The sequence below is a fragment of the Phoenix dactylifera genome, chromosome 5, assembly GCF_051530095.1.
Source record: "Phoenix dactylifera cultivar Ajwa chromosome 5, Ajwa_hap1_PhDact_Kaust_v1.1, whole genome shotgun sequence".
Classification (NCBI taxonomy): domain Eukaryota; kingdom Viridiplantae; phylum Streptophyta; class Magnoliopsida; order Arecales; family Arecaceae; genus Phoenix; species Phoenix dactylifera.
Genome location: NC_143194.1, coordinates 27,969,925 through 27,992,230, shown reverse-complemented (window position 1 = coordinate 27,992,230; position 22,306 = coordinate 27,969,925). Strand labels below are relative to the sequence as shown.

General features: G+C 36.0%; 1 protein-coding gene across 3 annotated transcripts in view; it reads right to left on the bottom strand.

The window, feature by feature from the left end:
* Positions 1 to 22,306, bottom strand: part of LOC103695574 (Phosphatidylinositol 3- and 4-kinase family protein) — a 41,362-nt gene that overhangs the window by 3,685 nt on the left and 15,371 nt on the right. For all 3 annotated transcript variants that reach the window (XM_008776950.6, XM_008776941.6, XM_088722131.2), the window contains 10 exons: positions 17,083 to 17,297; positions 14,295 to 14,478; positions 14,016 to 14,152; positions 13,749 to 13,902; positions 11,131 to 11,397; positions 10,854 to 10,931; positions 8,007 to 8,054; positions 5,984 to 6,156; positions 5,663 to 5,858; positions 54 to 194 (listed from right to left, as the gene is read on the bottom strand). In XM_008776950.6, the coding sequence (XP_008775172.4) occupies positions 54 to 194; positions 5,663 to 5,858; positions 5,984 to 6,156; positions 8,007 to 8,054; positions 10,854 to 10,931; positions 11,131 to 11,397; positions 13,749 to 13,902; positions 14,016 to 14,152; positions 14,295 to 14,478; positions 17,083 to 17,297 (1,593 nt within the window). The remainder of the gene's footprint in view (positions 1 to 53; positions 195 to 5,662; positions 5,859 to 5,983; positions 6,157 to 8,006; positions 8,055 to 10,853; positions 10,932 to 11,130; positions 11,398 to 13,748; positions 13,903 to 14,015; positions 14,153 to 14,294; positions 14,479 to 17,082; positions 17,298 to 22,306) is intronic.

Sequence of the window (22,306 nt, the reverse complement as noted above, 5' to 3'; positions counted from 1 at the left end):
AAAAAACCTATAAATGAATTATGATCATCATAAAGATATGCTAAGGGATCCACCTCAATTATGCCTCTCTCATGTCCAGTTGGTAAAACACCATAAGGATATAAATAAAGATTCAATCCAACAGCTTCAAATATGTCCCTGAGGAGAGCTATCACTTGAAGTGCAAGAACATCTTGTCGACAATCATCTCCAACCTGTTATAGCAAGAATACATATTATTGTATCAGTATTAGGGGATGAACATTAATAGTGCTAACAGAGGCAATTATGTATGTATGTATGTATGTATGAATGATAAGTCGACCTTTCAAGTTCCTGAATTAAGATTTACACACTCCATGAAACCTTCATCTTTCAAACTTCTTGGCCTCAGATTTCTTAGATTCCTGACTTTTAGCTAGTCTACATGGTTCTGTTGTCTGGATTTATATTTGAACAAAGAATCACAGGACAAAATCACACATGGATTCACACTATAAGTGCACAACTACAAAAAATGTACCAAGAAAAGTATAAAAAAAACATTTCAGTAGGTTCTGAGATTTTTGTGACAGTGCAGAATGAAAACAGCCAGATATTCTGACCCAACATTCAAAGTTCAGTATGTTAAAGTTCATCAACAATAGGTGAACTTTAACATGTTCAATAAGAAACTTGCACTATTAATAATTTAAAGTGGAAGAGTTCATAGCGCCAAAATCCCAAGATAGTCTAACCCATGATTATCATCTAAGGCTGCATTTTGGTTCAGGCATAAAGCAGGCATATTAAGGCTTCAAATAAGTTTTATGCCTGCAAACAGCATTTCAGAAGAATGCATAACCAGGGAATAGTTATTCCGGTCAAACTTCTATGAATAACTATTCCAAGGGAGAACCATCATGAGCTATTTCTTGGTATGAAGTCACCCTTTTTTCTATGCCCACTTCTTTCTTGTTATAGACAAGAAAGTCATGATTTAAAAGTCATTCCAAAAAAGGTGCCCTTTGCTATTCTGAAGTGAAGCCAAACAGAAACTGACATAACTCATGGTATAACCATACTCATAGACATAACTTCTACTATTCCCATTTTTCTTATTCCCGGACCAAATGCAGCCAAAAGGAATAGTATTTTCTCAACATCAAGTCGATATGGATTCAATTAGCTCAAACGCAATGATTTGGTTTAACTAAATCCGAAGAAAAGATGAAAATAAATGTAGATTTGGAAAGTTTATGTTTGAAAGAGACAAGTATAAAAACCACGAAAATACTTAGTTGAATAAGGAGAATTTCCAGCGATAAAACCCAAGTTGCAATAGCAAGAACAGTGTGGGATCTGGATTGGGAACAACAAGTCAAGAAACAAAAACATTCATTTACAAATTATCAAGCATCCTAACAAACGTATAGGTTTGATGTGACACATATTGAACAATCTATTCTGAACGGATGACATCCATAGATGAGTTCAATCACGTAAGCCTTACCCACATGTTATGCACAGCATTGTTGGTTTCATGTTACTGTAGCAGTGAAGTCTTAATTAAATAAGTTCTCGTACAAAATGAATGATATATTAAGTAACTTTGTCTTTTAAGGTCAGGATTAAGCTACAAATTTCTTAAGGCATATGTACTACAAAATGCTTATAGAATGCCAAAATATATTTTAGCATTCACAACATATATATAAAAATGTATCTCGTACAATCATCAGCATTAAGGGAGGCATATAGATGAACAATTAATTGAGTAAAAAAGGATCTAAGAATGGTAACATGCACCTTCATTTTTTGAGGCCACACTCACCTGCCAATGACAATTAGCTAGAGGATTTCACTGGGAATCATAAAAATTGTCACCAGAATGGGTGGGATAGGGTCGTATACGATATCAATTTTCAAAGAATCCTACAAGTACATGTTGAAACAATCAGCCTAGATAGTAGGACAACACCTCAAAGCCCTTGCTAAATTTTGGCCTAGGACATGTTTGCAGTCACCATGAAAAAGATAATCTCATTTAAAAAAGTCATAAATGCTATAAAATTACAGACTAGCCTAACTTGCAAGGCCACACTCAATATTTTCTACCAAAAATAACAGAACAAATGCAGAAGCTGGGAGATGATAAATTCATTCCTTTAAGCCTAACTGACCAGCAAGCACACACGAACGCACACTGATAAAAAGGCAGCTCCCTAGACTGCTTAGGCAGCTGTCTAGACTTTAGACTTAGCAGTCACTTAGCTGCTTCACTCAGATTCCAAGTACCGAGTCAGCCCTATGCATTGGGCCTCCCACCTAATGAACAGCCTGCCAATGCTACTCAGCATAGGAAGTCAGATTTGGACCATTTCTTGGTGTGAGGTGGGGAATTAAGCACATTAGTTGCACAGAGTAAAAGCCCCTTGTATGTCTCACTGGAGCCCAAAGTCCAAATACCTCATCACTAGTTTCATTATTTTTTATTGTTGTTTATTTCTCGCTTTGCATTTGACCTTTCATCATTATCTAGGGTTCATTTTTGTATTCTCACCTCAATTATTGAGAACGCCTTTTTGAAGATCTCCTGTTATTGTATACTTTGGAGGGAAAATTTGTAATTTCGTGAATCAACATGTCATATGATATCAAAATAAGCTTTTTGTATACATGAAAAAGTGCCTTCTAAATTACATTTCCTTCCTTTGCTTCTACAATTAATTTCTAAACTTACAGTTGTTCCTATGCATTTTCAAATTTTAGTTTTTTATAAAATCCACCCAGTTGTCTGCCTAAGAACTAAGCATTCCTCAGGCCAATTGCATACTGTAACTGCCTCTAAAAACATAGAAGATAAGATACAAACAGGATAAATCAGAAAAAAATCAAATGGTAGTAATAAGGGAAAAATCATCATTTTATCATTATGCTTGACTTGCTGATCTCATGCCTTCATCATGATTATAAGCTGAAGAAAACGGATAATGGTTATGATAAAGGCACTTGGCTACAAGCTTTACCAGATGCAAAAGACCATATTCTGTTCAGTCCGGCAAAACTGGTCGTGAACAACACAATGAAGCTAAATTAGTAGAGGATTATTGTGCAAATGTGGAAGTGATTAGACAAAAATATCTCAGTAATAGAAACTAAGCAACATATTCATAGGAGAGAAGTGAAACAACAAACTCGCATATGAATTTGTTTTTTTACACATATCTCTGCAGACTTGATGAGTCTTTTAAACCATAGAGACCCACATATCTACATCAGACTGCATGATGCTTAATGGTAGGTTAGATATATTCACCTCTTGTTGATTATTTATGCAAGGAAATTTAACACAATTAGAAATATATGATACTCTGATGGAAGTTAGTGAGTAAAAGATAATGGTGAACAGGTGTGGCAGCACCTGAAAAAGAATATCTTGATTTTGGCCACAAGATTCAAAACACAAGTAACAGCTCTTGAACATCATCAAGCAAAGAAAGTAAATCTTTTGAAAGTTTTACTTCACCATTCCCCTAGCAGAAGCATACATAAACAACCACATGCACTAGTGCACGCATTACCCACATGCGCGCACCCACATCATGTTCATGCACAAGCAGATATGGGAGCATGCAAACATGCATATATACACATTGTTGTTAAGATGCTATGATCTACAATCCAAATCTCATGATCCAAATAAAAATGACTCTTAAGGGCCTAAACAATCTAATATCATCCTTGGATCAAGATCCATTAGGATCATAAGACCTACATCCATACTGTAAAGACAAAATCCAATTTGATCATGTTATTCAGCATGTGAAAATAATTACTTCACCATTTGGCTTTTCTAAGTATTTATTTATTTGTCACCGATAAACGTTGAGCACATTAAAATCAGCAAGCATGCTAATATTTTTCATTTCTAAAGAAAATGATATGAATTTCACAGCGTAAAAGGCAAGAGGCAGAAATTCATATATATATTCGACCTAAAAGTGTAATTAAGCTAGTATAGAAATATATTGAATAACAAGACATAATATTTATCAGTCACACTATATTGAGGGTTTAAGATTGAGGAAACTAGGCTTCTCATATGTATGGCTTCTTAATCTTCATTCATCTGCTTTACAATTGACTTGGCAATTTCCATATTCCTTTATGTTCTAAAATTTTTTCAAAGAAATATGAAACAATATCAAGATCTGCAACTTGTTCCATGATCCCATTAGATCTGACCCCTCTACCATTTATGAATCAGTCCCAAAACCAATGAACATTACATGCACACTCCACTGTTTCCTCTGACTTTCCAAACGAAAAGTTGACTAACTTGAGCATATTACTCTCATCATCTCTCCTGCATATTCTTAAGTTATCCATGATAATTTGAGTGTTATTATAGGGAAGAAAAAAAGTAAACTTAGCATGGATGGCATAACATCTATGCAGGGACTTACACAATACAAAGCTTCGTCCAGATGGAGTTGAACGTATACAATGCAAATCCAGGAAGAGAAATCACTAGCAGTTACCATTGCAATGATTTGTTATGTGAAAATTCCAAATACAGTCTTGTTCAGTATGTACAATGTAAATATTATTAGCGGTGAAAAATGAGGACATAAACATTTGTCACTTACCAAATCTCTAAGGAATATGCATGTTGCAAACATCATGCAGTTTTTTTGCAATTTAAATGAAGGCCATGCGAATTGCCATAGAATCTCTTACATTTCAGATAATTTCACATGCAAGCAGAACCCAGTATATTTGTTTGAGCGGCTTTATAGCTAGATATCCTTTACATTTGAAGTTTTTCACCTTTAGACATGTACAAGTTGGTCAGCGTCAAAGACAATTGTGCTTAAAGAGGTTGAGTGGTATCAAAAACTCATTATCTGCAATGTGAATCTCTAGCAAATGTTGAAAAAAATAATAGTTTCTTTGGACATTGAGTTCTGGTGGCAGGGATTATCTGGAATGTCACTGACTTGCTGGTATACAGGATAGACCCTACACCAAGTCAATTATTGGATAACAGACCTTGTGGTGCCCCACCACAAAAGCTTTTTTTTTTTTTTTGAGGCAGCACCTTCATAAAAGATGCTAGAGATGCAACTGACTGACAGTATATTCCAACTTAAATATTCGATTTCTATAAAAAATACTTTTCTTTAAAAGATTTCTACACAAAAGTACCACGAACAGTCAAAGCTTCACTATTATTAATATAAATATCAAATAGTATAAACCAAGGTTCACCATCTCGGTACGGGCCCTGTACAAGTACCATGCTGATTCAGTCTCGGTATCCCCAATAAGGAGGTCGGTTCGGCATACCGAGACTTGGTATGCCCCTATAACAAGTCTTGGTAAGGTACTGGTGTGATACAATATACCCTATACAGGATGGTACGCACCAATACGACAAACTTGGTGCAAACAGATCTTATAGGTGGAACAGACTCACGAATCAATTTGTGTATCAGTTTGGCAGCTTTATTTCACATGCAAAACAAACTTAATTTGCTTTAAATGTAAGGCAAAAAGCAAATGTATTAATTAGTATCAAGGATGGCGTTGGAGCAAAGAATTTGAACTAAAAGCAAATTCTACAGCTCAAATGCAGAAATTTTAAAAAATGAGCTTATCCAGCTGCAAGCCTGGAATACAATACAGGAAAGCAGCTCACCTTAAATATACAACCTATTGGCTTTACATCACCAGGATCTCCATCCCTTTCCACCACGTTAAATGTAATCATTATAGGCACTTTTGCTGCCGATTGAAGGGGAATCCCACTGTCCACTTGAATGCCTCGAACAAGTTTGTTGGGAGCAGTAGGTAGATAAAGGTCCTCACCCTCCACACTAATTTTCTCCAGCTCCCTACACATAAATATCAAATTTAACCAACTTAAACCAAATCTTAACCAGAAAGTGTCATCCCATTGAACTTGCCCAAGAGATAGAGAAACAACAGAAGCTTAAGAAATTATTTGAACAAGGAATACCTTCTAATACCCGCTCTGCGCTCTTCTTTAGGTAGGGGAAATAGAACACCAGAAATAGATGTGACCTTGTCAAAAAAGTCAAATTCTCTATCAAACAAGTCAAGGGCTTCTGAACTGAAACTCTCAATAATTCTCTGTCTAACACGAGGAAGCATTGTTTGAAAGGAATTGCACTGGAAGAAAAAAATAAGAATGAGGTCACTTAGGAGGCATGTTTGGTAAAAAGAACTGATTTTATTTACAAAAGTAGAAAGTGGCAACAAAATAGCCATAAGTGCATCCAAATGTAACTTCTACATGTTCTTTTGTAAGTTAATCAAACAACGTTAATAATTTGAGCACATGAATTTTGGCTAACAGCCACTAAACCATTTCCCTTTGCACAGTAAGAGAGCACCATGGGCAAATTTTGTGTTATATGAAGCAGGATCCAGAAAAAATAATTAAAAAGCATATGACATAGAAATCAAAGTTTCACTTTCTAACTGACAACCTACGGTAGTTGTAAATATGTCTAGATCAAGCAGCTTCAGACTCACAAGAGCTGCCAAGCAACCAAGCAATGATGACTCAAGAGAAGTAGCAAAATAGATCAGCTGAACTTACAGGAACAGAATTTAAAATAGAATGTAGGCTTTAGCCTCTGAGATCTAATTACAAGCAAGGCTGCAGATCAGGGCAACTAGAATACTAACGCAACTAAAGTTAAAGAACAGAAAATTTCTAATCAAACCTAAATTAGTGCAAACCTTCTAGAAATCAGATGTTGAACATGAAAAATATTGAAACTCAGTCAGCATAATGTCTACTGTAAATTTGCAGTGGAAAAAAAAACCGCAAAACATAATAAGGCTATGTTTGGATGTTTTTAATATCAAAATTAGGATATTTTTCTTTCTGAATTTTAAATTGTTGAATTCTAAATGTCAATAACTCAATATTTTTTAGATGGTGTTTAGTTGTTAAAAAGAAAAGTTTTGGAAGAAAAATGTAAGATGATCAATAGTGTGAATTTGAAAATTTCAATTGATTATTTAGGGGTTCCAATAGACTTCATTATGCAACCAAAAAATGGTACTATAGAACCATGTTTGTAATTTCAAAAGCATATAAAATCATGAAATACCAAAATCCGATTGTACATCCAAACACACCCCAACTGATATTGGCAAGAGGTGTGTCACTATTCAGTTCCTTGATGACAACAGATCTCTCTACTTGAATGGGCTAAAATCCATCAATTGGTCATTTTTTTTATACAAAAAAGCCAAGAGAAAAACTATGGAGTGGACTTCTGTATTTCAGAGCAATTTTTTCCAAATTCCAACAGTCATCTTTGGTGGGTAGATGAAAATTTCAGTCTACTAATTTTTTGCAATGTCTTCTGGTGTATCAGTTTGTTGTTTTTAGTTCTCAACAGTCTTTTACTCTCTTGTGCATTTGTTTGGATACAGGGAAATAACCAGGAATTTGTTACCCAAAAAAAGAACTAGAAATTTATCTTCTAATATTGAGTGCACGCACAGACATGGAGATGTGTTCCATGCCTATGCCTGTAAATAGATGTCTCACAGAGGGGATGACTGCTTTCTTAGTGAACTTTTTCTTTCAAAGTTTTTCTTCTACATAATTTTCCCCTCCTTCATTGGCATTCCTTGAGGGTGGGAAGCACATAATGGTGTTTGAACTAGTACTTCATCCTCACCCATGCAACTGTCACTGAATAATATAAAGAATAAAAGAAAAAAATTCTGTCTTATATAAATGAGATGTGTTGTCGTAAAATTTTAAATACATTAAAGATATGTAAAAAGATTTTTAAATACACCAGAATTAATGCTAGAGATACCATTTCAGTTTTTATGTGGTACAATTTTACCAAAACAGTGGCAATGAATTAGTAACTGTCAGAATGTGTATAACCTAGGAGGCAGCTAAAACATAGAAACACCTTTTCAAAGCATAACAGAACTAACATATCCCCAAGTTTAATGAACTTTCATATTAGAGGAAAATCATGTACCTTTGCAGCACCAACATCCTTTCCAGATTCCTCAGCACAAGACTCACCCTACCATTCAGAATTTGCAAACCAGCATTAAAACATGCAAAAAGGAAATTGAAAGTACGACTAACATTTTAGCGGATATATTTATTTAAGCTATATTTGTTAATGGAATTTAATGATTACCCAAACTAATTGAGTAGAAATCTAGAGATACTTCAAATTTAACGCACGAAACATAAACTTTAGTGAAAAATGAGGAGATTCAAGATAGATGAGAAATTTTTTTCCAAAAAGTGCTAAATATGAATCCCACCAAAGAGAATATTAAAAAAAATATATAATTAAGAAGTTGTCTGGTTTTCGATATATATTTTCACTCGTAGGCTTGCATCAGATCAGCACTAAGCCCATATATTTTTATGCTATGTATAGATTAACTTACTACTAATATTTATGAAGATGCACCATGGTGCATGTTATTTGCAGACAATATGGAATTTGTTAATGAAAAAAGCTGATTAAGTAACTGATTGGATTTATCAAAAAAAGCTTTAAAGCAAATGAAATACGATATAGGATCCATTTGATTGGGGATAATCTGGCATGATAAAATAAATTCTATGTTAGATCACCATGTTTGGTATGAAAAGTAGATAGGAGAGATGATAAAATAAATGGTGGGCCCCATATCTATTTTTTTGAGAGAGAAGGTATACAAATACCACTAGGAGGTGATATTTGTTTTCCCTCACCATCCAAACATGGTAAACATTATTTCCCATGCAATCATTTTCTCATATCAACGATTCCCAGGAATCGTCAGATTACCCAATAATTTGTCATACCCCAACCAAACGAACCCACAGAGTATATGGAGTGTAAATTTAGCATAAAAGGGAGACAAAGATGAGGTCTCAATTAAGATTGATAAACAAGAGATACCACAAAAATGACCGGTTTCATTATTTGAGATCTATCATACAAAAGTAACAGAGATGTAAATGAAGATATATGTACTGGACATAGAGATTATTGAATGAAGTGGAGAGGTGCCTCGGGGTGTGATCTGGTCAGCTCATATCCTAGGGGATTCAGAGCAGATTTTATATAGTAACAATAATGCATGTAATGTTTTACGGACCAGAACGTTGAGGAATAAAAAGGGTTCAAGAAAACAAGCTAAATGTAACAAAATTGAGAATGTAAAGATGGATGTGTGGTAAAACTAAAAAGAAAGGATTGAAGAATGAGTATTTTAAGGGAGTTGTAGTGTTTGCATAAATTAAGGACAAAGTGATGGACATTTATTGCATAGAGGCACTTTTTTAAGTTGAGATAGTATTGGTAAGTTCAATGAATATTTGAGGAGGCTCTAGTACATAGAGGCACTTTTTTAAGTTGTGTTAGATTATTAATGCAAAATGACTAGACATGTATTACGGTACTCTTATATAAAACCACTCTAACTGTCATGTAGTTAAAGTTATTAGCCACTCTAAAGTTACGAATAAGGGCAATAGAACAAAGATTAAGAAAACCGATAACAATTTTAAGGAATTAATTTGGTTTTACACAAGGTCAACAATGGAGGTTATCTTCTAACTGATGCAATTGACAAAAGAACAGAGAGAGAGAGAGAGAGAATACAGTTAGTCTTTTTAAACCTAGGGAAAACTTATGATACTAGTCCTAATAATGATAGAAAATGAGGGTCTAAAATGGAAAGGTGTGCATAAGCAATATACTGAAATTATTAAGCACAAGAATAACGGAGTGGTGACAGGGATTAGGAATAATTGCGGTGCAATATATGTCATAATCGCTTATGCCAAGGATCAAGGTTAGGTCCTTGTGTTTTTACACTAAACACAAATGAATTTACTACTAATATTCAAGACGATGGTTTATTTTGTGAATAATACTACTGATTGATGAGAAAAGGACAACCTTACATAATAAAAACTATATTGATTTGTAGAAGAATGCATTAGACAAAAGGGCTTAAAAATTAGCTTTAAAAAGAGGTTGTATAGAATGCAATTTTAGGAGAATTACAAATGAAGTTGAGAGTTTAATAGAGATTGATGAACAGAGATACTACAAAATGATTGCTTTCACAATATAGGATCTTCATCCAAACGAATGGATCATTAGACAAAGATATGAAATACAAATAGATCTGGATGGATGAAATGGAGAGGTGCTTCTAGAGTGTTATGTGTTTGATACATATCTTTAATGACTTCAAGGATAATATAATTAAAGGCCTAGGAAGTTGTGCGCTGCCTTAAATAGTGCACAATTCAGAGGAGCCAAGAAAAATTAAAGGCAATAAAAAAGAAAGAGAATGTTAAGATAAATTGGTGTTAGGTATCAGAAAGGATAAAGTTATGAGTAAGTATAAAAGAGAAGCTGCAGCAGTAACCAAAATTAAAGATACAGTGATGGAGAACATATCAAGATGGTACAAACAAGTACAATGAAGATCCTAGGAGGCTTCAGTTAAGTAGAGGTAGTCTATTCTGTGTTTAAGGATTTAGCAAGAGGGGGGGACATAACCTAATATAGATGGAAGTTGTGAGAAAAGACATGGACCAGCATGCAATAACATGAGAGGTTGCCCTAAATCAGAATAATTGATGAATAAGCATACACAAAGAAAACCTCGAATAATTGGAACATGGCTTGATCTGATGGTTAAGCTATGTCTATGATCAGTCGACAAAGTGAATACCTAACTTGAAAGACACACACAAACATAGGCAAACATATAGCAAACTTCTCTCAGTAGGACGGATGCACTTTTTTCCAAAAACAGAATTCAAAGGCATCAAATCATGCACACAGATCAAAAATCCATACCTGAAGATGCCATATCAAAATATGAGCAAATATGTTACTTCTTCGAGCAGCTCCAAGCAAGTATCCTTCCACTAATTTCTACAGAATTGCAAAGAATCAACAAATTTAGAAACAACGCACAAACAAAGGCGAAAAAATTATTAAATGATTTGGTTATGATAAAATAAGCCAGCCCCCAAAAGATAAGGCTTTTAGGTAATTATTTATATTTGTATTAGAAACATGGTAAAGGTCAAACAACACAAGCAAAAGTATATCTTCATGTGAAAAAACTCACCCCTTCATCATATCGAAGAGCCTGTACTAACTGTGGCATAAAAAATGTCACATGATCAGGTGGATAAGACTCCAAAACTCTAAGAACATAGGCCATGACACGCAGATGGCCCTTGAATGGAGGAGTTAGGAATTCGAGGGCCTGAGTGATGGAACAAGAAGCCCAATGTGGTAATTGCTGCAACAATACTGAGTTTTCTTCCACTGCCTTTGGGGTAACAAAGAAAGGTAATGCTTCTGGTATGTTGCGAATCTCTAATATGTGTTTCTGCGATGGACATAACATTCTCAGTCACAGACAAAAAAAGGTATAATGGAACATATACAGCCAGCCTAAAACTATCATACACAGTATAGTAAAAATCACAGAGCAACAATAACAAACAAAAAGAAAATAGCAAGGACCATCTAATCAAGGTGAAATTGGTTATGTAAAAACAAAAATTCTAAAAAAAAAAAAAGGAACAGGAAAATTTGTTACCATGGTTAAAGTAAAAACTAAAAGCTATAGTGCCAATGGGCAAAATAAGGGAAAGAACAAACATATTTTCTCAAACCATGCAAAGGAAAATCTTCGATGCAGTGTTAACATCATGGACAAGCATAGTCCTGACAGAATATAAGTTCTATGCAAAAGAACTGTCATAACCTCAACTTTTCAAGGTGAGAGCAATGGTATGACGATATACTGCAGCAGTAATTCACACATCAGCATTGGGTAAATAATTTTTTCTCCCAGTGTAATGCCATTTCTCCTAAGATTTTGTGTGCTTGAGCAGTCATATGATTTTCTTCAAAGTAATACAAAGTAAAATTACAATCAATATTACACACGTAAGGAAATAACACATGGCATTATCCATAAAAATCTTTCATATATTGGTTTGGAGCATAAAACTTCATATCTCATAAACTTTTTTTTTTCAATAATAGTAGTGTGTCTTATGTGGTATTATTCAAGAGTAACGAATTATTGATGATCCTTGTTTGCCACTCTAGATACAATTTACAAAAAAATAGAATTATATCTAAAATAGACAATAAGCTTGAGTCACATTGTCCATGCATAGATGTAACAAAGGAGATATTTGAAACCACATATCTAAAGTACAAGGGTCTACTTCAAATACCTATGAATTGAGCAATGATTATAGATGGTGAAGAAACAGGGCAGAGCAAGGTCTCCGAACCGGGCCAGACCGCCCGGTTCAGGCAGTACCGAACCAACCCGGTGCGAAATCAAATCGGCTCGTTAAGAATATTCGGTTCCGGCCCCTACCGGCCGGAACTGGCCAGTTTGGTGCTGACTCGGTGCGAACCAGTCAGTTCCACCGAGTCAACCCGGTTTCGAACCGTGTTGGGTATGGGCCACCTGCCACCTGATTTCTTTTAAAGGCATCAGGTGGCATTGGGAAGGCTCGAGAAAACCTTTCCAACATAATTTGAAAGCCCGAAGGCACTTCTCCTTTCCAAAAAATCCACAAACAACACCAATTCAGACTATCAGAAGGAAGATCCAAGGCTAAATAAAGTGTACTTCCTCTTTTCTATCTTCTTTTTTTTCTTTTTTTAGGGAGGCTTGAAAAAATAGCTCAAAAATTATAAAATAAGAAAAGATTATGCCAAAAATTTTTTATTTGAGCATGATTTTTTATAGGTTGTAGATCTATGGACGATGTACACGCTGACATAAAAGTTTTTAATTTCTAAATTATATATAATTTTTAAAAATTAAAAATATATTTTTGGATTAAAAAAAGGATAAATATAGTTTTTGGTGGCTACTACCCTATGTAGCACAAAGAATTTTACGGGTCAAATTTTACTGCCGGCATATTCGGATTGGCCCCTCCACAGCCCTATTATCAGCCAGAGGACACCTCTCAAAATCAGAGCTTCAGCGAGAGATCCAAGAGTGCTTATAACCTGGCACGTGTTCCTTATGGAATGAACGTACAAGACTATAACGCTGCTTGGTTAGAGGGGCGGGTTGATGTGCCTCCTAATTATACTGATGATCCGGATATCTATGAGAGGCATCGCCACTTGATCCGATTTTAGATATTGGTGTGTATGTTGGACTTTAAAAGTATGTAATTGATTGTATTATTTTTTAATTTTCACGTCACTACTTGCTTTGAGAATATTTTATATTGTTCATTTTATGATTTGTATCATTTTAAAGTAATAAGATACATCATCTAGGTTAAACCGGGATCATAGAACATCAAAAAACATCAAGAAAATATCAAAAAAAAATAAATTAGACTTAAATTCAGAGAAAAAGTTCAAAAAGAGTGATTACTAATTAAATTTTTTTGAGAACTCCAAAATAAAATTAGGGTGTGCCGGTCTACCGAACCGTACCGGGCGCCAACAGGTACGGATACCGGTACCGATTTGACGGACCTTGGGGTAGAGTATATTTATTCCTGCCATAAAGGATAAGCTTTTCCACATTATCACAGTAAATGTAGAGTTAATTCCAGATCATGACTTTATATATGAATATGTAATCACATTTATTAGCAGTTACATAGCCAATAAGAAACAAGTAGAAAAAACACTTCAGTCAAATTCTCAAAAACAAGCTGATGCTAGAATGTTGAAAAAACATACATGAACCAACTGAGTTGCTTCCATTGTCACGGATGAATTTGTAGGGAACCGCAAAGTCAGGGAGAAAGCAATGCGAGGATCCACAGCAAATGCAGTTCTGACATGCTCAACCCATTTCTCTGAGCCAATTTTAGTACGAAAATATGTGGTTTCTCTGTAGAGAGACATAAGGATGATGCATCAGGTGAAAATCTGAACAAGAGTCAGCAAGAACCATAGCCGCACTCAATCAACATTAAAATAAAAACAAGTAAATTGCTTAAGTACTTTGTATTAATAGGTTGTGCCCAGACTTCAAGCCTATCAGCTTCATGCTGGCAAAGCATTATAAGTAACTGCTTCCTCTTCTCTCGTCCAATAGCATAGTTATCCACCTGGCCCCAAACAGGATGATACAGATCCGTCTACAGGACATGCGCATAATTGCAACAAAAAAGGAGATGAAGCAAAGTATATATTCAGAACAATATGTGCCAAATGTTTTGAGAGTGGAGAAGAAACATAGTGTGAAACAAAAGGAAAGAGTGTGCCTTAAATCATACAAACCATGCTACTCAATTCACTTTCACGCCCTCGTCCTTTTAAAGATGAATCAGTTGGAACAGCATCCACTCGCTCATTTAAAAGATGATGAACAAATAATGAAACAGAATGAGCTTCACTTTGGGCAAAACTCTTGCTTTTTGTTTCATACCACTCAGGTGCATAAGCAAACCACCCCAAGGAAGCACTGTGAGAATAGAAAAAAAAATGCCAACCGCATTACGCACACGTGAGTTAAAAGTATTCTGATCTTTCTTCAAATATATCATTTACATAAAATAAAATAATCAGTGAGCTAGCATATCGTCAGAAAAAAAGTAATAGTAAGCTGGGATCAGGATGCCTTTGAAATTCTCTGACAAAACCTTACACAAAAATTTCACATTAAATCATGAACCGTGAGTGAAACCTAAACATGTTTGGAACAGAAAAACAAATTTATTAAAAAGCCAAGAGTGTACGTTTCTCATCAAATGAGGTACTGGAGAAGAAACAGAACTTAAGCCTGACCGTGCTTTTGATCAGTTAAACAAGGACCGAGGAAATATGAAACAAAGCAGACTAGCTACAGCAAACCAACTATATCATCTACAGATCTTTTGGAAGCAGAGCCATGTGAGAAAAAGATTGCTATCATCGAGCAAAAGTAATAAAGGTAGAGCATGACAAACAACAAGCATCCATTACAGCATATGGACTATTTATTAAAATTTAGTGATCCTCCATGCAACCTTGAACATCACACAATTTTCCAGAATTATTCAGCACATTTTCCTATCTGAAAATATGGAAGAGAAAAATGAAAAAGACAAAAGAAAAAGCAAGTGGAGCACATGCTGTTCAAAATCATTTATCACTATTACTACTTTTAACAAATGTTGTTAAGATCGGGATTGAGTTGTAACTCGTAGAGGGAGCTAGATCGGACAGGATCATGAATCAAATCATTGGATTATAAGACTTTTTTCTTATTGCTTTCAGCACTTCCTAAATACAAAAGAAATGTGCAAAATTGAAATATGAGTCAATATAAAGAGGATGAATGGAGAATAAAAAGCATATACACAAGTCTAGTTTTCACAAATGTAGGCTTATATATAGTGTTTCAAATGAAATAAATGTTCTGTCTAGTTATTCAAGAGTTTATATACTGTCTATCAATTTAATTCTCCTCTTGTGTAGAATGCCTTTAAAATAAACAAGGACAAACTTCAACATGTGGCTGTAAAAATACAAAACTCTATGAACACCAATAAGTGTTGCTAATTATACTATGTGAGATTTAATAGTGATAAGTAATTTAAGAACCACATAGTTAAAGAAAATATAGAAAATGGACTTACACGATTTAATATGTAAATAACATAATTAAAATGGATCCTGTGATCCAAAAGAATGTACTACTCCATCCTATGCATCTAAATCTTGTGATTCTAAAATAATCTTAATCCAAAAATCAGATCCAGATTGTTTAGGGCCATTTTGATCCAGATATCGTGAATCATAATAACTGAACAACAGTGCTTTTAATGGCAACGCAACTATTCTCACAGTTATTATCAATTATCTAAATGTAGTTGATACTTATTAGGCCTTCAAAATTTAACTTTCAGGTGTCCAAAGATTACAATATTCACATCAATGTTAGAGAAGCTTTTCATATGTATCCTCTCTTTCTGTTTTGGAACCAAATATCTAGAGCTTTCAACTTGAAGTGCCATAACCTCAGAGTGATCTCACTCAAGCAGCTGCATCATAATACTTTCAGCCCCCTCTTAGACAAGGATTATTTATAGCTACCCCATTCTATTAAATCAGAAGAAATTTGATGAAAGGTTTTCTTATTTTCTTGGAATCCACTTGTCATAAAGTTTATAGAATGCAGCCATAATATTCACTTAAAAAAGGCAAGCACCCTAGAAGATGAATTTTATTACTTTGTATTTGCTAATCAATATATATTCCTAAACTTTTGTAAATCGATTGATTCAGATTTCCAGTCTGCATAGCTTTGGAAACAGAGCAGCATCTTTTATTCGCACGAGGCAGCGTAATAAGGACATAGGAACATGGTTATATGACAAGTATGTGTATGTATAACATTGTGGTGATGATAGAATCACTTTAACATGTGTATGTCATGTTATTGCCCCTTTATTAACAGATGATGAGCAATCGCACTTAACATTTCTCAACTGCTCAAGGTTTCAACCCTTTCTAGACATAACACCAAAGTTTCAAATTTCCATCAATATAAATACCCTATATCAACATAATCCATATTTCCCAACCTGTCCGGATATGCAGCATCATCTTAATAGTCAAGCCCTTGACTGCTCCTCCATATCATACTAATGCAGCTCTAGTCTTTTTAAAATCACCATCAGAGTTCTAACTCATACCACAATTATTTGCCAATCCCATTTTCAATGAGTATGCATCAAGAAATGAGAAGTAGATGGCACAATAAAATTGATCATGAGCAATTACCATTCTCTTATATACATGTGTATGCATCTGTGTGTGTAATAGCAGGAAGTTCCACCTGTACAATTGTTATCAGGGTCGATATCTTGAGGATACATCACTCAAGATTCGAACCTAGAACATCAGGTTTTTAACCGGAAGCGTATGACCACTGAGGTAACCCTCAGGTCATCTGAGCAAGTACTATTCTCAAAGCAAAAGGTTAGACATCACAATTCGCAGAAAAACATGAAGTATTGGAGTCATTTACAAAAAGAGAGAGAGACAGATAGAGAGAAAGAGAGATACTAAAGGAAGTATTCACCGATAAACCCTGTCCTCCAACAGTTGGAGCCCCATTCTACTGTTCTGCAAATTACTCTGCAATTGGCATGAGCAGAACTTCAGGCCAAGGAGCATTGCAGTGAAAAAAGTGCCAGCAGCAGCAGGATGGTGAGAAAAATGCAAAGGGGATTTCATGGTTCCTTGCAACATTCGACCTAGAAGTAAAAGTTGCTCAATACTATCATGTCGAACTACCTGTCAGCAACAAGATCCAATAATTTAGCAAGTACAGTAAAAGTGATTATGGAATCCATGAGCGTGGCAAGAATCCCAAAATAATAGAAAAATGAATATATGCAAAAGGGAAAAAATAAACAAACTGGGATCTCTGCAGGCATCTTGCAGAACAATGTCATGATGCAAGGGATGAATGTATTGAAGACTAATCACTGACAAGCATACTCCCTTACACACAACTGAAAACAGGGATATAAGAACTGTTCTAAACATCACAAAGAGCCAAGGTAGGTAATAACATAAAATGTGCGAGCATCAGACTTGTTTATACAAATCTATACAAGAATTGCTTAAAAATATCAGGTATGCATCTTGATGCACTGCAGGAAAGTATTGGATTGAGCAATGTAAGTCACAAATTATCAATAAGCTACCTTCTTCCTGACGGAAAATCGAAAACACTGATTAACATCATGATCATGCACATGAAGAGCCTAAGATGGCCAGGAATGATTGAAGTATTTATAGTTAAAAAACTTTCCGTTAACAAGACTACCACAAAGAACACTTCAGAATTTTCTAGTGATCAGCAGGTTAAACCAGGTCCGAGAAGCTTCAGCTGTAGGCCATACGCCTCAAGCATGCTTCACATTGAGACAATTAATCTATAATTCATTCCATCATGAGGCGCAGCAGGTAAATAACATACAGAAGATCATTTTTTCAGTTGTATTACATAGTGCCGAGAACCAAAATTAGAATTTTGTTAAGAATAGTTCTAACAAATATAACAGACAGATTTGGTTCAAAAAAAAACCTTGATTGAAATCCAAATCTCAAATTAATTACAGATTGGTTAGCATGATTTCACCTGGACAATGAGTACCTATGTTGTGTTACATAATTCTGAGCTAGCTACAACTGTGCATACAGGTATAAAGCATACCAAATATTTTGCTATTGGCATGAACATTCCTTCACTAGTTCACAGTATAAGGAACAAGGTCCGCTGAACTAGTTCGGCCCATACGGTTTGGCTCGGTATGCTCGTACCGAACTGACCCGGTGACCAGGTCGGCTCACCTTTTTCTCCGAACCGGCTCCGAACCGACCAAAACCAGTCGCGAATCACCCGAAGTCCATGCGAACCTGCTGGTTCCATGTAGAATCGGTGTGAACCATCTAGTTCGCACCAAGTCAAACTGGTTCCGAACTGGCCCCCCTCCTCCCTCTTCCTTTTGCTTTAAAAGATGATTAGGAAGGCCCAAGAAGTTTTTCAGGCCTTTACAACCTATCTGAATACTCGCTCTTTTCCCACAGCAATACACTGATTCAGCACGATTGAAGGAGGATCCAACTCTAAATAAGATATGCTTTCTCTCCCCTATCTCATTTTTTCTTTTTTTTGGACGTCAAAAAAATCTTGAAATTTGCAAAATAAGGAGAAATCATGCCAAAAATTTTTATTTTGGTTTGATTATACTATGTTGTAGATCTATGAATAATCTAAACGATGACAAATTTTTAATTTTCAGATTACATATAATTTTTAAAAATTAAAAATACATTTTTGGATTAAAAAATAAAAAAATCAAAAAAATGTAAAATTAGAAGTGAATTTAGGAGCATGCAAGCTACTCTCCAGCTAAATTTGATGTTTATTTATTCAAGTTTTAATGTGATTATGCACATAGTAGTCTAGGCCTAAATTTGAAAAAAATCGAAAAGTAGCCTTTGATGCATGCCCACAGACCTAGAATAATATATGTAGCATCCATTGTAGGATTCTACATTGATCTGAGCTCAAATTAAATTTTATAATATTTATAATTAAAAATTATTTTTTAATTTAAAAAATAATTAAAAATATATAATTAATACCAAAAAATATAAAAAATTAGTAGTATGCAATACATATTTCAGAAGTATTTTCTGAAGTAAAAAAATATATTTTTCTAAATTTATGGTATTCAATATATTTTAACTTAAAAATTATTAAAAATATATAAATATATAAATAAATATGAAAAATTAGTATATGTATTAGATAAATAAAATGTATTTTTTGAAATAAAAAATATTATCTTCATTCTAACAAAATTTTGCTATTTTTTAATAATTAATAAACTAACATACTTAATAAACCTGCAGGAATAGAATCATCAAGAAAAAAAGAGCTAGAGCGTGATATTGATTGGAATCATAGGCACACGCTCACGAATCGGCACTATTAAAAGTGCAACTGGTATAACACAAAATTCAAGAGGAGTAACCAGGTTGAAGCAGCACCTAGCTGGTAGTTACCCCGACATATCTATGCACCAAAATGCCCACGTGAGGTTCGATAGCTAATAAAAAGCACTTCGCTGATTTCAAAGCAACGAAGGAGAGGATTTTCGAGAAGTAGAGGTGGACCGCTGAACAGCAGAGCCACCTTCTTATCACTCTAGAGAGTCAGATGAGGCGTCCGCTCTAGATGATGAGAAGGCACAGATCCAGGCTGTCATGCAGGCGAACCTAGATGATCAGTGGCAGCAGGATGAGGTGGCCAAGCATAAGGTTCGATTTGGGCCCTCATACTATGAGTTGGACTTTGGTTCTGCAAGTAGTAGGGCAGATCCAGTGTTCAAGAGGACCTCAGTTAGGAAGGCCGTCAGCAAAGGCGGTAGCCATATTACATTTATGCTAGAAGCTCTTTGGTAGCAGAAAAAAGTTTTCCACGGAGATTCCATTAGGAGCCACCATCCATGATTTAAATTTACATGCCTTCCTCAGCAAGAATTCAAATTAGCAGAGAGTTGACACTATGCTAAAAAAGGATAACAAGAAGGATATGGCGAGCTATTGGATTCTGGTTCTACTTCAGCCACCTCCTAGAGAATGTGATAGACAATACATACTATAGATCTGCTATTTTCTCCATACAGGCTGTCGGTCCCGGTGTAGATCCCTCAAGATTGAAAGCATCTATGGTAAGCTTCTTGACAATAATGAGCTAGAGAAGTAGATTGCCTCATGCAATTGCAAGTGACCCACATATGGACGACAGTAATATGTGATGGTTGGACCGGTCTTACCAAGCAGGGCATTATCAACTTCTTGACATATTGTGATACGAAGACTTTCTTCCATAAGTCAGTTGATATTTCCAATCAGGTGCAAGATGCCATGTACATTCTCAGATTGATGGATAGGTGATTGATTAGGGAGGCGAGGAGATTGTCGTATAGGTCATCACTGATAATGAGCCACAATATAAAGCTGTCGGAGAGATCTTAATGGAGATGGAGTGGCAGCTATATATTTTCTGGACCACATATGCTGCAAATTGTATCGACCTCATTTGATGGACATTGCGAAGATTCATATGGTGCAGCAGGCAATGAAGACAGCCCAAATCATCACATACATATTTATAGCCATACATAGGTCCTATCACTAATGAGGAGGAATGCAGGAGGAGAGATCTTGAAACCAGAAGTGGTACAGTTTGCTACCAAGTACGTTACACTTGATAGCCTTCTTGAGAAAAAAAAGCACTATATCGGATATTTGTTAGTCCCAAGTGGCAGAAAAGTAGATTTGCGAGGGTCGGCACTGAAGGGAGCACTATCGGGGACTTGGTGACGAGGTAGATATTCTAGCAGCGAGCCAAAAAAATAGTGAAGTCTATCAAACTATTGTACGAAGTGCTTCGGACCGTGGACAACAAGAGGTACTCCCAAATGGGATTCTTGTATCATATGATGGAGAGGGCAAAAATTCAGATCAAGAAAGCAGATCCAACGTATACCCATGAGTACATCAACGTCATTGAGCGGCGGTAGGAGTACCAGATTGTAGGGACTTTATGTGCTTTGTTCGCAAAAAATCTTAAGCGACTAGCAATTTAGATCCTCTCCTGGTCCACCTTCAACCTCATCCAAAACAAGCAGAGGAGCCATCTAACACAGATGCGCTTCAACGATTTTATATATATTCACTACAATCTGAGGTTGAGGCTAAAGTGCATTCAGAAAGAAGTGTAGCTAAAACACACAGATCCGATCCAAAATGCATTTGTTGACGATGAGGATGATCTTATGATCGGATAGCTTGTGGGCCACCAGCAAGAACCATAGCTTGATGAGCGAGAATCGCCTACACGATCGACCAGTTTTGTAGCCAGCGAGGCTAGAATCGATGCAGGGCAATGGGCTAATCACAATATTCCGTGCATCCTTCCAGCTGATCAACCACAGCCACAGGGGTCACATGGGAGCCGATCATCACATGATTCTTTGTCCGAAGCAGTCACTCAGAGATATGATCGAGAGCCGCTTGGATGAGGCCAGTATGTTATCCGGTCGATTCGGCCAGAAGGGCGACATTCATCCTCCCAACATAGCCAGGCAGAGAGGGGCACGAAGGGTAAGTAGACAGAGGGGCATAAAGGGTAAGCAGGCAGCTACTCAGCATACTAAAAATGAAAAGACAGACCCCCTGCAACCCCCATGAAGAGTGTGGAGGAAGAGTCGGTTCACTCACATTTAGAGACCAGGAGCAGCAGCGAAAGTTCTGATGGTTATCGATCTGCTGGCTAGGGAGTAGGATATGAAACAATCGCAGGATGGTCTTTAATTCGCCGATGAGTCCCAATTTGTGCATGCTACACAGAATAGAAATCACGGTGCACGATCTGGTAAAGCCCGCGAGAATAAGATTGCATATAAGAGACGGACTCCTCGAGGTCATTCAGGAGGACACAATACAGCTGCAGATGACCTCGCACGTAGAGTAGGATCCATAGCCGTATCAAGTTTTGAGTCATATACTGGATTCTATTATCCATAGCCACAGGCAGCCTATGACCCATATGGATACGGATATGAATATGGTACGTCTAAGGCATCATCATCCGGTGGCTGCTACCCTATGCAACTCAGTATCCTACGAGTCGAATTTTGCTGTCGGCATATTCGGATGGGCCCCTCTACGGCCGCAATATCAGCCAGAGGACATCTCTCAGAGCTAGAGCTTTAGCGAGA